Source organism: Amblyraja radiata, chromosome 18, assembly GCF_010909765.2.
Source record: "Amblyraja radiata isolate CabotCenter1 chromosome 18, sAmbRad1.1.pri, whole genome shotgun sequence".
NCBI lineage: Eukaryota > Metazoa > Chordata > Chondrichthyes > Rajiformes > Rajidae > Amblyraja > Amblyraja radiata.
The window spans coordinates 12,273,174-12,285,909 of record NC_045973.1 but is presented as its reverse complement, the minus strand read 5'-3'; the positions used below and the strand labels follow the sequence as shown (position 1 = coordinate 12,285,909).

At 43.5% G+C, this 12,736-nt stretch overlaps 1 protein-coding gene across 3 annotated transcripts in view; it reads left to right on the top strand.

Annotated features, from left to right (window-relative positions):
* shq1 (SHQ1, H/ACA ribonucleoprotein assembly factor) overlaps window positions 1-12,736 on the top strand; it is an 83,233-nt gene that overhangs the window by 2,752 nt on the left and 67,745 nt on the right. For all 3 annotated transcript variants that reach the window (XM_033036718.1, XM_033036717.1, XM_033036716.1), the window contains 4 exons: window positions 4,356-4,534; window positions 6,880-6,944; window positions 8,382-8,504; window positions 9,334-9,479. In XM_033036718.1, coding sequence (XP_032892609.1) covers window positions 4,392-4,534; window positions 6,880-6,944; window positions 8,382-8,504; window positions 9,334-9,479 — 477 coding nt within the window. In that variant the 5' untranslated portion in view covers window positions 4,356-4,391. The remainder of the gene's footprint in view (window positions 1-4,355; window positions 4,535-6,879; window positions 6,945-8,381; window positions 8,505-9,333; window positions 9,480-12,736) is intronic.

Sequence of the window (12,736 nt, the reverse complement as noted above, 5' to 3'; positions counted from 1 at the left end):
TTTTCGTTTGGTTTTCAAGAAAATTCATTTCACGAAGAAAAGCTGGATGCAACTGGAATATATTTCAGTAATCAGTCTCTGCAGTTTTTAAGGGAACTGAAGGTTTGTGCCTTTGTAGCTCAGCAAGTTAAATAAAACCAGCCAATAATACTGAAATAGTGGTGCAGCGGTAGAGCTACTGTCTTACAGCGCCAGCTTGGTATAAATGTAAATTGTCCCTAGTGTGTGTAGGACAGTGTTAATGTGCGGGGATCACTGGTCGGTGCGGACTTGATGGGCCGAAGGGCCTGTTTCCACGCTGTATCTCTAAATTAAACTAAATTTGAGCCTCTTCACCAGCTCCCCGCAGACTGCAGCCTGGCCAGGGTGGTTAGAATCAAAGATCATCGAGCTCCGCTCTAAGATCTTTGGTTAGAATCACTAGATGTAGATAGCCAGCAATTAATCATGATGAATGTAATTAGTTTTGTGTCCACTCACTCCTCTGACAGTGTCTCTTAATTGCTGCCCTTGGGCAGTTTTTCATTTAGATGGAAATCAGGTTGAATCTCTCTGTCTGGGTTGAGACAAATTCTGCACAGCAACTGGGCAATAATTCTGAGGGAAAGCAGTCCTGTTATTGTGAAGCTGCAAATGCTTGACCGGTGGACACAAAATGCTGGAGTAACTCAGCGGGACAGGCAGCATGTTTTGAGAGAAGGAATGGGTGACGTTTCAGGACGAGTCCCTTCTTTATTGCCCTTCTCTCACCCACCTCACACCATTTTCTCTTAAAGACCACCTTCACTGTTACATTTCAAAGTTAAACTTAATACAATTTCTCATGGTTACATGGGATTACTTATGCTTAAACTGAACTCGTTCACCTGGGATTGATCTGGATTCCATGTCAAGGTGCTGATAATTTGCTCAAAAGATTATCAGCAATTGTCCTTAAACTTAGAGGTTCATTCTGTCACTAGATTAAGTGGGACCCATTGGGTCCCAGTCACACGGGAGGCCTGGTCCCCCCCAAACCAACCCATTCCCCAACGCAATATTCCACCACTCACCTGTTCCCCCAAAGCAACCCGTTCCCCCAAAGCAATATTCCACCACTCGCCCATAGCCCCTAACTGCACAGGCGCGGCTCACTTCCCCTCATCCCCCAGCACTCCCCCCCCCCCCCCCCTCCTCTTCATGTGTCGGAGGGGTGTGGGGGTGTGTGTGGGCAGGGGTGTGGAGGTGGGGAGGGAGAGCGTGGTGTAGAGGGGTGGGGGTGAGGGAGGATGTGTTGGGGGGGGGTGGTGGAAGGGGAGATGTGAGGGGGGTGTGGGAAAGGGGTGGTGGGGAAGGGGAATAGGGGAGGTGTGGGGGAAGAGGGTGTGGGGAGGGGGGATTTGGGGAGGGGGGTGGGGAAGAGGGGATGTGGGGTGGTGGAGGGGGGGGGGCTTCGCAGCAGACGCAGCTCGCACTCTGCTCACCCGCACCTTCAGCTTTCGGCCTCACGTAGCAGCTCCCACTCCGACCACTCAGAGGCTTCCGGTTCAACTTAACAGCTCCCAGCTTGTCGTGCTGGTCGCCGACGAAGCAGCCCGCACACTGCTGTTCACTGGTCAGTGAGGACTGTGGGCCGAAGGGCCTGTTTTCGCGCAGTATCTCTAAACTAAGCTAAGATGATGTTAGATCTATAATACCTGGTGAGTAGTGTTGCTTGGGGCAAACAGAACACATCCCTGATTTGTTTACTGCTTATGGTAAAATTCACTCCTTAAAGCTAGCATCCTGCTAACTTTCACGTAACCTGAAGCCTTTTGTCAGGCAGTGTAGTTTTGGTTATAATACGGTGCACTGAAAAAATAACACTTGCTTATAGTGAAGATCTGAATGGCAGATTGCCTATCTTTTTGTAACTTTGTCTCTTTAAAACCGAGATCAGATGTCATTCTTTGATGGATCTTCTATTGATACTGAGCCTGGGTTAGCACCTGTCCTGGAATTTTTTTGTCTTGCTTTCGATTCATCAGCTGTTTCATTCCACTTCAGTGAAATATCCCCGTCCCCATTGCCTCACCAATAATTCTCTTGGCTGATGAGGGAGCTATCAGTCCACCACTTTCCCCAGAGACGGCTGTTCAGACTGTATCTGACGTGAAAACTCAAGATAAAATGTCATAGTCGGTTGAGATTTAAACACCAATCAAAAACCTAATGATTTTTGACATGTTTCTTGCAAGGCAATTGTGATTGACGGCTCAGCCTTTGGGAATGATAAAACACATGTGGCATCCTGCAAGGATTTAGTAACCACACCAACTCTTGGGTTGGCTGCTAATATCTAGCCAGATTATTTGATCTTTTCCAATTATGAGAATTATTCCAGGATAGATTGGGTTAACATACGATGAGCGTTTGATGGCACTGGGCCTGTACTCACTGGAGTTGAGAAGGATGAGGGGAAGCCTTAATGAAATGTGGCGAATAGTGAAAGGCTTAGATAGAGTGGATGTGGAGAAGATGTTTCCACTAATGGGAGAGTCCAGGACCAAAGGCTCAGAATGAAAGGACGTACCTTTAGAAAGGAGATGAGGAGGAATTTCTTTAGTCAGAAGATGGTGAATCTGTGAAATTCATTGCCAAGTCAATGGATATTTTTAAGAGGGATATTGACAGATTCTTGATTAGTCCGGGCTGTAGGAGTCCGTGGATATATCGTAGCGGCTCGTTATGCCAGCTGTAGGTACTCGGGGCATCAGGTAAGTCGGGACGTTTTTTCAGCATCATGAAAAATGACCACGAGTAACAAAAAAGCCCCGAGTACCAACGGCTGGCATAACGAGCCGCTACGATATATCCACGGACTTATACGGCCTAGTTACGAACATTCTGCTTGTTTGAAAACTCGGGAGAATTCGTGAATAACTCGGGAGAATTCGGGAATAACTCGGGAAAGTGGGACAGGCCCTTTAGGGGTAATGGGTAGAAGGTAGGAGAATGGGATTGAGGGGGACAGATAGATCAGCCATGATTGAATGGCGGAGTAGACTTGATGGGCCAAATGGCCTAATTCTGCTCCCATAACTTATGAGAATGAATTAATAGAGTTGAAATCATAAGCATAAAATAAAATCTGACGGTACTTACAATGCAAAAAGAGGTCTATGATGGTCTTAATGCACCTTTCATCGATATGCTCAACACACTTGCATCAAAGTCCGTTCACACATCCTTTTTCTCCTTTCTTCTTCGAGTTTTTCCTTTTCATGAAAACATCTATACTTAAGTCTCCACTAATCCTTATTTTCTTATGGAAATTCCACACACAAACCACTGTCTGGCAAAGTAGATTTTACCTGAAGGTAACATTGCTGGTATTAGTAACTATAATTTCATTCTGGCCATACGTTTTCGTCACGCCCTACGTGTCAAAACGTTTAGGTTTACATTTATTATAGTCACATTTAATCAGTGGCGCAGTGGTAGAGTTGCTGCCTCCTAGCACCAGAGACCCAGGTTCGATCTGGACCATTGGTCCTGTCTGTGTAAAGTTTGTACATTCTCCCTGTTATTTTGTGGGTTTTCTCCGGGTGCTTCATTTCCTTCTACATTCCAAAGACGCGCAGGTTGGTAGGTTAATCGCCGTCTGTAAAATTGTTCCTCGTGTGTCGAGAGTGGATGAGAAAATGGAATAACACAGGACCAGTGTGCGGTCGGTATGGACTGGATAGGCCCAAGAGCCTGTTTGTCAGCGCTCTTATATGGTGACTATTTGCATACCTAGGGTATGCAAGCAATTAATTTCACCGTGCCTTGTCACATGTGACAATAAAGCATCCATTCATTCATTCCATGCTGTAACTATCGTAGCGCCTCTTCCTTCCATCATACACCATCTCATACTTTTCTATTGAAGTTGAATATATTTAATACCTCTCATGAGGTCAATACCCGAAAAACATTTCAAAGCTAATTATGTTCTTCTCAGCAACTCTTGGACACTGTTGTGACCAACAGAACAATCAAGGGAGAACAAAGCTCTGACGCATTTCCTGAAATTGTCTTGTTAGACATGTTGCAGGCTGCGTTACAGGTAAACACTAATCTATACACTGGATGGTTGCCTCTCCAGCAATTGTACGACCAAATGAACTATGAACGAAAAGGAGGTGAAAATCCCCCGAAGCAAATAGCATTGAGAATTATATGATATTCCTTGTTTCCTTGCCTTTAGTAATTTTTCTCTAGGTATTGTTTTTGACATTTTCATTCTTCATTGTACCTTGGTAGTGATAAGCGACCTGTTTCTTCATTTAAGACTTCTTTACTTTTGCAGCTGAACTCATTGTGATTTAATATTATGGTGTGATTTCTTGCAGATTTTGTGGTTTCTCTTGCGTTCCTTTGGAGTAATCATGATCACTCCTGCCTTTGAATTAAGTCAAGATGCTAACTTCCTCACTATCGTAATCCACGTACCATATGCAAGAGTTAATGAAGTTGACTTGTACATCGATGGAGTGGACTTCAAATTTTATGTCAAGCCATACTTCTTAAGGTAAGTACAAAGCACTGTGAATTAGAGTGACGGTCTCATTTAGAAAATTACATTTGATCATCACAAGATCATAAGTGGTAGTAGAATAAGGCCATTCGGCCCATCGTCTACTCCTCTATTGATCCATGGCCGATCTATCTCTCCTAACCCCATTCTCCTGCCTTCTCCCCACTGAGCAAAGCGTCTTGTTCGTTTGTTGTATTGAACCTTTTGCCGAGTCCATCAGGAAGGACGCGAGCATAAGAGGAGCGACATTGCCAGGCAGTGGGGGCGCTCAGGTCAAAACCTCCCTGTACATGTCGCCGTCTTCTGCTTGGATCCATGGTCGGTCTGCAGATTGATCAGCATCTGCGACCAGTTTGAGTCGGCCACGGGAGCCAGGGTGAACCACAGGAAGAGCGAGGAGGTCATGCTCTTTGGCAAGTGGCCCGACCGATCTTCCATCCCCTTCACCATCAAGCCTGACCTTGAAGGTGCTGGGGATCTGGTACGGGGGGGCTGAGGCATGTGACAAGATTGGCTGGAGCGGATAGCCAAGGTGGGGAAGAAACTGGAGCTGTGGAGGCAACGCTCCCACTCTGTAACAGGGAGAAATTTGGTCATTAGGTGTGAGGTGCTCTCGGGGCTGCTGTACTTGGCGCAAGTGTGGCCTGTCCCTCCCTCCTACGCCACAGGGATCACCCGGGCCGTCTTCCAGTTCATCTGGTTGTCGAGGACGGATCAGGTGCGACGGGCCACAATGCACAAGTCGGCAGACAACGGGGGTAAAAGCGTGCTCAACGTCGCCCTCACCTTCGTGTGTGGCTGCATCAGGCGGAGTGTAGAACCAAGGCACGTGGGCACCAAGTGTCACTACCTGCTGAGGTTCTACCTGTCCCCGGTGTTGCGAAGGATGGGCCTGGCGCAGATGCCACGCAATGTGCCAGTCAGCTGGACATTGTCACACCATCTGTCGTTCGTGCAAAGATTCTTCCGGACCAACACATTTGACCACAAGTCCATCTGGCAATGGTCAGCACGGAACGTCCTGCAGGCTCTGCAGGGAAATGACTTCACGGATAATGTTGCGTGGTTCCCAGAGCAGACTGCCCAGCTTGTCCGGTGAAACGCCTCATCGCCAGAACTCACCAAGAAGCACCAAGACCTGGCTTGGCTGGCGGTGAGGGGAGCCATTCCATTCAGATCCTTCCTGCACCATCGGAAACTCACCACCAGCACACGATGCCCTCAGGACAGCTGCTATGGAGAGGAGACGGTTGCCCACCTCTTTGCAGGGTATGGATTCACAAAGAGAGTCTGGAGAGGTCTGCAAGAGTCCCTGTCATGATTTATTCCGAACAGCTCCGTCACAGAGGACTCTGGGATCTATGGACTGTTCCCAGGGACGCATTCAGAGACTGACATCGAGTGCTGCTGGAAGGTCATCAACTCAGTGAAAGACGCTCTTTGGTCTGCCCGAGCGGTGTTGACCATCCAGCGGAGCGAGATGTCCATCAGGGAATGTTGCCGACTAGCCCGCTGCAGACTAAGAGTACGCGCTGAGGGATGCACTGAAGCTCAGTGCAGCCAACGCCAAGGCTCGGTGGGGGAGGACCACAGTCTAGGTTCCTTCCACTACTGGATAGGGGGGGCAGGGTGTGGTGGAGACGCCCCTCAAAATAAGGGAAGGGATTCCACGCCAGTGGACCACATGAGTGACAAGGGTGGGGGGCAAACTTGTGATTTGGGGAAACTATTGTATGTACATATGTATAGCCTCCGAGAATGTTGGATGGAGTTTTGTAAGGATCATGTATTGTATATATTTATTTCTCGAATAAAGTCTATTTTGAAATAAAAAAATAAAAATGAACTGAGCGAAGGTGTTGGGCGAAGCGATCTCCAAGCCTACGTTTGGTCTCACCGATGTAGAGCAGCTGACACCTAGAGCAGCGGAGAATGTTCGTACTATTGGATTGTAAGCTACCCTCCAGCCTCATCTACTGCATCCGATGTTTCCGATGTGGCTTCCTTTACAGCGAGACCAAGCGTAGACTTGGCGAGCTATTGTTCTTGGTCTAGTGTCCAAGGCCTACTGGATCTCTGCGTTGCCAACCATTTTAACTCCTCTTCCTGTTCCCATAATGACTTTTCTGTCCTTGGTGGCCTCCATTGCATGAATAAGGTCATACATAAACAGGAGGAACAGCATTTCATATTCTGCTGGGGTAGCTTGTTGTAAATATTGTTATTACCATTACAGCATGTATATCACCTACTCTTTGAGTTTCATGTTGACAGGGAATTTTATTGCATCCTGTGACATATGACAGTAAACTGATCTAATGTAATCTTTCTGAAAACAGGTTGACACTTCCAGGAAAGATAGTGGAGGATGGAAGAGAAGAGGCTTCATATGATGTAGATGCAGGTATTAGCAATGGCTTTAATGTTCAGTAAAATATTTTAAAATATTGCTAACAGTTCTTTTCTTGGAAGCAGGGGTTGTCCATTTCAACATGTGTTGCTGCTCCACCATTTTGAGAAGATCATGGCAAATTTTTTTACCTCAGTGCCACTTGCCTTCACAAATTTAATGTTTCTCCGTCCCTCCCCCACCCAAGTTCCCAGATTAGTTTAACTGCCCTCCCGATTAATTTGTGATTACATGCCTCGTTGTCACCTTACCCTCGGCTAACAGTGATCAATTCTTAATTTCCTTGATTATCGTCTGCTTTGATCTGTCGTTTTCACACCTTACCCTTCCACATATCTCTAGTCTCCCTCTCCCTTGACTCACAGTCTGAAGCAGGATCTCGACCCGGAAAGTCACCTATTCCTTCTCTCCAGAGATGCTGCCTGTCCAACTGAGTTACTCCAGCATTTTGTGTCTATCTTTAATGTTTCAATATCTTTTTAAAGAAAATTAGTATTTTGACTCTTGGGACTGCTTATAGAAACATAGAAACATAGAAATTAGGTGCAGGAGTAGGCCATTCGGCCCTTCGAGCCTGCACCGCCATTCAATATGATCATGGCTGATCATCCAACTCAGTATCCCGTACCTGCCTTCTCTCCATACCCTCTGATCCCCTTAGCCACAAGGGCCCCATCTAACTCCCTCTTAAATATAGCCAATGAACTGGCCTCGACTACCCTCTGTGGCAGAGAGTTCCAGAGATTCACCACTCTCTGTGTGAAAAAAGTTCTTCTCATCTCGGTTTTAAAGGATTTCCCCCTTATCCTTAAGCTGTGACCCCTTGTCCTGGAATACATTATCCAAAGGGATATTTATGCTCTGTTTTGTGATGTGTGTTGGGGTTTTAGATTGAGCTAACGTATTAGCATAATTCCAACTGGCTTAAATCCTTGAATAAGATAAAACTACAGAAAATGAAGCAGCCTGTTCATGTTCTTGTACACACAAGGAGCTGTAGATGTTGGCTTACAATTCTGTGTGCGACACTTGATGAAAGAAGTGTGCAGAAGAGTTTTCCCAGAATGATTCTCAAGATAAAGGGTTTTGATTCTTTTGCAGACCAAAATAGCTGAGAATGTTCTCTTTGGAACAGAGGAGAATGTGAGAATTGTTGGTGGCATTAAATACATAATAACTTGAGTAAAGGGGGAAATAATTCTTAATTCCACAGAGCGAAATTAGGAGGGAGACATAGATCAGCCATAATTGAATGGCAGAGTAGACTTGATGGGCCGAATGACCTAATTCTGCTCCTATAACATATGATCTTATGATCCACCATGAGTATGACGATTTCAATGAGCCGGTTAATATGACAGTGATCTCATTAATTATTTGATGGTTAAAAACTATTTATTCATGTTAATTAACGAACGATTTTGTTTACAGGAATTTTTACCATAAAAGTTCCAAAAGAAACTGCTGAAGAATATTTTGATGGATTGGATATGCTGACTGCACTGCTGGCACCGAAGGGTTCAAGATCTGCAAAGCCACTGGTGGAAGATCTAGGTATTTTTTTGGTTGCTTGAAGTTTGCCGTTTTTATTCTGCATTCATTTCCAAATAAAAGCTATTCAAGCATACGTGATAGAAAGTCTAATAACAGTACAAATTGGCTGAGGATAATGGCTTTTGAAATCCATTTTCTGGTGCTGGGCAAATGGATTTCGCTTGGGAGGTTGATTGTTTCTCTAGATGTTTATGCTGGTTGCTATGGGACTTGTCTAAATGAGTTGGTCCTTTCTCCCACTAAATCAACTGGAATAATGGATCCAATATGTGCTACGGCAAATGGTTTGTGGTAGGTCGTTAAAGGTTCTGTGTAATTTATTGAGTTTGAATAGTTTTATTTAATTTTAAATTGGCCTCTGGCGATAGAAGCTAGATTAGAAATAGGAATTGTAGCGTACAGTAGTAAAATGGTATGTTTAGCTCCACAGCTGCAACCTACTTTTCGCTGATTCTAGCCTTGCTTCATCAAAAACTTTCACCTTAGTTATTGAAAATCTTTAGATGCTTGAATTAATAGTTTATCTATTGTAGATTTAGCTGCCTTGCACAAACAACATTGGGCCTATATTCTAACAATGCGCCAGGTTCAAAATTTATCGTGCCATTTAATTTCAGACTTCAAGATTTATCATTTATCATGTGGTCAGAAAATTATAGATGAACATACTTCAAATGTTGTTAGAATAATTCATGCCAAGGCTCGGATTAAAATCAATGATTCTCATGGTGGTGGTCGGTGAACTACCAGAGAATGTTTAAGATTCTGATGCACCACCCAGAGCAGCCTGGATAAATTAGTTGTATGATTATTATTATTTTTTTTGCAGGACAGTCCGCCAATGCTGAAATTGAAGAGGAAGAGTTTGACTGGGAAGTTGAGCAAACACCCAATGGAGAATCGGAAAAAGTATTAAACTCAGACTCATCGTACGGATTTGGAAATCTAAGATCAGGAGTCTTCCAAAGACTGCAGGTTAGTTTTAAATAAGAGTCACAGAGCCACACACCCCGGCAACAAGCCCCCTTAGCCCAACTTCTTCTTCTTGCGTTTGCCGTGTACAGCCTAAAGTTGTCGTTGTCATTGTCGCACATCTGGTTGATTGCATTCGCTGAAACAAGGTGGACCACGTGAGGGTTGCAATCTCCCACCCCTTGGCCCAACTCATCCATGCCGACCAAGGTGCCCCATCGAAGCTAGTCCCATCTGCCTGCGTTAGACCCAAATCCCTTTAATCGTTTCCTGCCCATGTGCCAATATTATGCCATTTAACCATTCCATCTGCTAGTTAATTTGTATTCAGTGTTTTTCCTAACAAGTATTTTTACAGAATGAGTTAGTGGCTTTGTCTCAGGAGAGATTGTGTTAAGAAGAAATAGTAAATGCTTTTTATGCATTTGATCCATGTGGCCATGTGATCAGAACTATGATCAATGCATGATAACGCAGCTCAGAAGTATTAAATTATTTAAACATTTAGATAGTTGTATAAATGTTTGATTAAAGTTTGCCTAATTTATATTGTAAATGTATAAATATAACTCTAATAAGTATATTTATTATATAGAAGTAACATTTGTGTGGGGTAGCAAGTAATGTGCAGAAAATTTCCAGGATATATTAAAGTTTTTGTAGTAATTGTAATATTTTCAGCAACTGTCTGTTCAATTGTTTTACCAATTAGTTTTGATAAACAATTACATTTTATCAAGTTAACTTAATTTTGGGTGTTTAGAGGTTATCCCAAACTGATATTACAGAACAATATTTCCCAACCGTACATTGGCCAGGTATTCAGCAATTTGAAAATAATGTTATGTTGGATGTGCATCAAGTTCAGAATGCGATTTTGTATTGCTAATCAATTTTAAATATCATACCAGTTAAACTATGAAGCAGTTTTTTAAAGGTGTTGTTAATTGACAAAAATACCAATCGAATGGCTTGTACCAGTGCAACTATGCAAAGATAAAGAAGGGGAACAAAAGAGAGTGGAATAGAGAGATTGAATGCAGTAGAGAGAATTGGAGGACAAGAGAGGATAAAGAGGGATAGAATGTTCTGAAAGCCTCAATTTGAAAGAATGTATGGAATTGTTAAAACAAAACTTAGTTCTATATATTTAACCCACTGCACTATCTTTTGCCTATTTGTCATGCCCCATTTCCCCTTCCTTTTCCTCTTATTTAGGCAGATGGATGTGAAAAAATGTTGCTACTGTATTTCCTCTGGTGCCCTGCTCTGAGTATATGGTGTTCAAGGTGAACATTATATCCATATGTATTGAATGTGCTGATTGTGTTTGTGCTTGCAATATACTGATAGCCACCAGGTGGTGCCAGTATGGCAATTGTTTTATAATGACATTTGCTTCTATGTGTTCAGTTGAACAAAAGGTCAGTAACAAGACAATGGGCAGAAGTTGAGGGTAGAGATGGACAAGGTGAAGCTGGCTCTGTAGAGATTTTTGAAACTAGGTAAAGAAACACGCATGGATGGTGATCACCTGAGCACACTACAGGTCTGTGGTGTCTTGAAGTTCTGTCACTGATGGAGTAGTCAATGGGCTCACAGTAAAGTGGATAAGGGGAACCTCATTGAAAATTACCGAATGGTGAAAGGCCTGGATAAAGTGGGTGTGGAGAGGATGTTTCCACAAGTGGGAGAGTCTCGGACCAGATAACATTACCTCAGAATAAAAGAATGTACCTTTAGAAAGGAGATGAGGAGGAATTTCTTCAGTCAGAGGATGGTTAATCTGTGGAATTCATTTCCACAGATGGCTGTGGAGGCCAAGTCAATGGATATTTATAATACAGACATTGACAGTTTCTTGACAATCTGTTATTCTTACCCCATACATTCTTAACCCATGCTCTTGAAATTTTTACCCCACCACAGTCAGTGAGAAAGGTCTCGACCCAGACGGTGGGCCAATCAGTCTGTTTCTATGCTGTATCTATATGCATAAACACAAATGATCGTGGGATATTAGAAAATGATGCTGTTCATTTTTATTTTGTTCATCAGGCAATATGGCCTCGTGTTTAAAGGAAAAATAAGTAATTAGACTATTAATAGTTGGTTCAGATGAAGCGGGGACTGCTGGAGTTAGTCCTGAGTATATATTCTTTAGTTTTGTTTAGAGATATAGCGTGGAAGCAGGCACTTCTGCCCACCGAATCCGCACCGACCAGCGATCCCCGCGCATTAACACTATCCTACACACACGAGATACAATTTACACTTGTACCAAGCCAATTAACCTACAAACCTGTGTAGGAAGGAACTGCAGATGCTGGTTTAAACCGGATGGACACAAAAGGATGGAGTAACTCAACAGGACAGGCAGCATCTCTGGTGAGAAGGAATGGGTGACGTTTTGGGTCGACTCTCAGTCTGAAAATGGGTCTCTACTCGAAACTTCACCCATTCCTTTGCTCCAGAGATGCTACCTGTCTCTCTGAGTTCTGCATTTTGTGTCAACCTACAAACCTGTACGTCTTTGGAGTGTGGGAGGAAATAGACGACCCCCTAGAAAATCCACGCGGTCACGGGGAGAACGTGCAAACTCTGTGCAGACAGCACCAATAGTCGGGATCGAACCCGGGTCTCTGGTGCTGCAAGTGCTGTAAGGCAGCAACTCTACCGCTGCGCCACCATGACGCTCTGCATTGAAGGGTTACTCTCCTCATCAACAGAAGCCTGTGATGGGGATCAAATCCTTCTCCTCAGGTGCTGGAATTAGTTGGAATTAAATGGATAAATTTGTATGTTGTTCTGTCATTTTATAGATTTTTGAGAGACATTTTAAAGATTTGGTTCAAGGCCAATTTTTGGTGTTTTTTGTACGATGTTAACTTTAATTTGGACAATGCATAATGTTGCATGATTTGAAGTTTTGATTTGGGGTGTCTGAAAATCTATTTCATTGTTCACAGCCTTGGGCTAAGCATGTTGTAACTTGCTAGTCTTAGCTTTCATAAGATTTATAAACGTCACTTAATTCATTGCTTTGGGCAGCAGATTAAATGGAATTATATCAGGCATAATTGAGCAATTAGTGAAAAGCATTTGTGCGAAAATAGTGAATCATTTCTTGGAAGATATACATCTTTGAATGAGAAAAATATATTACAGACATTATAATATTCATATGGCACAAAGTACTGGAGTAACCCAGTGGGTCAGGCAGAATCCCTGGAGAACCTGGATGGGTGACGTCTCAGGTT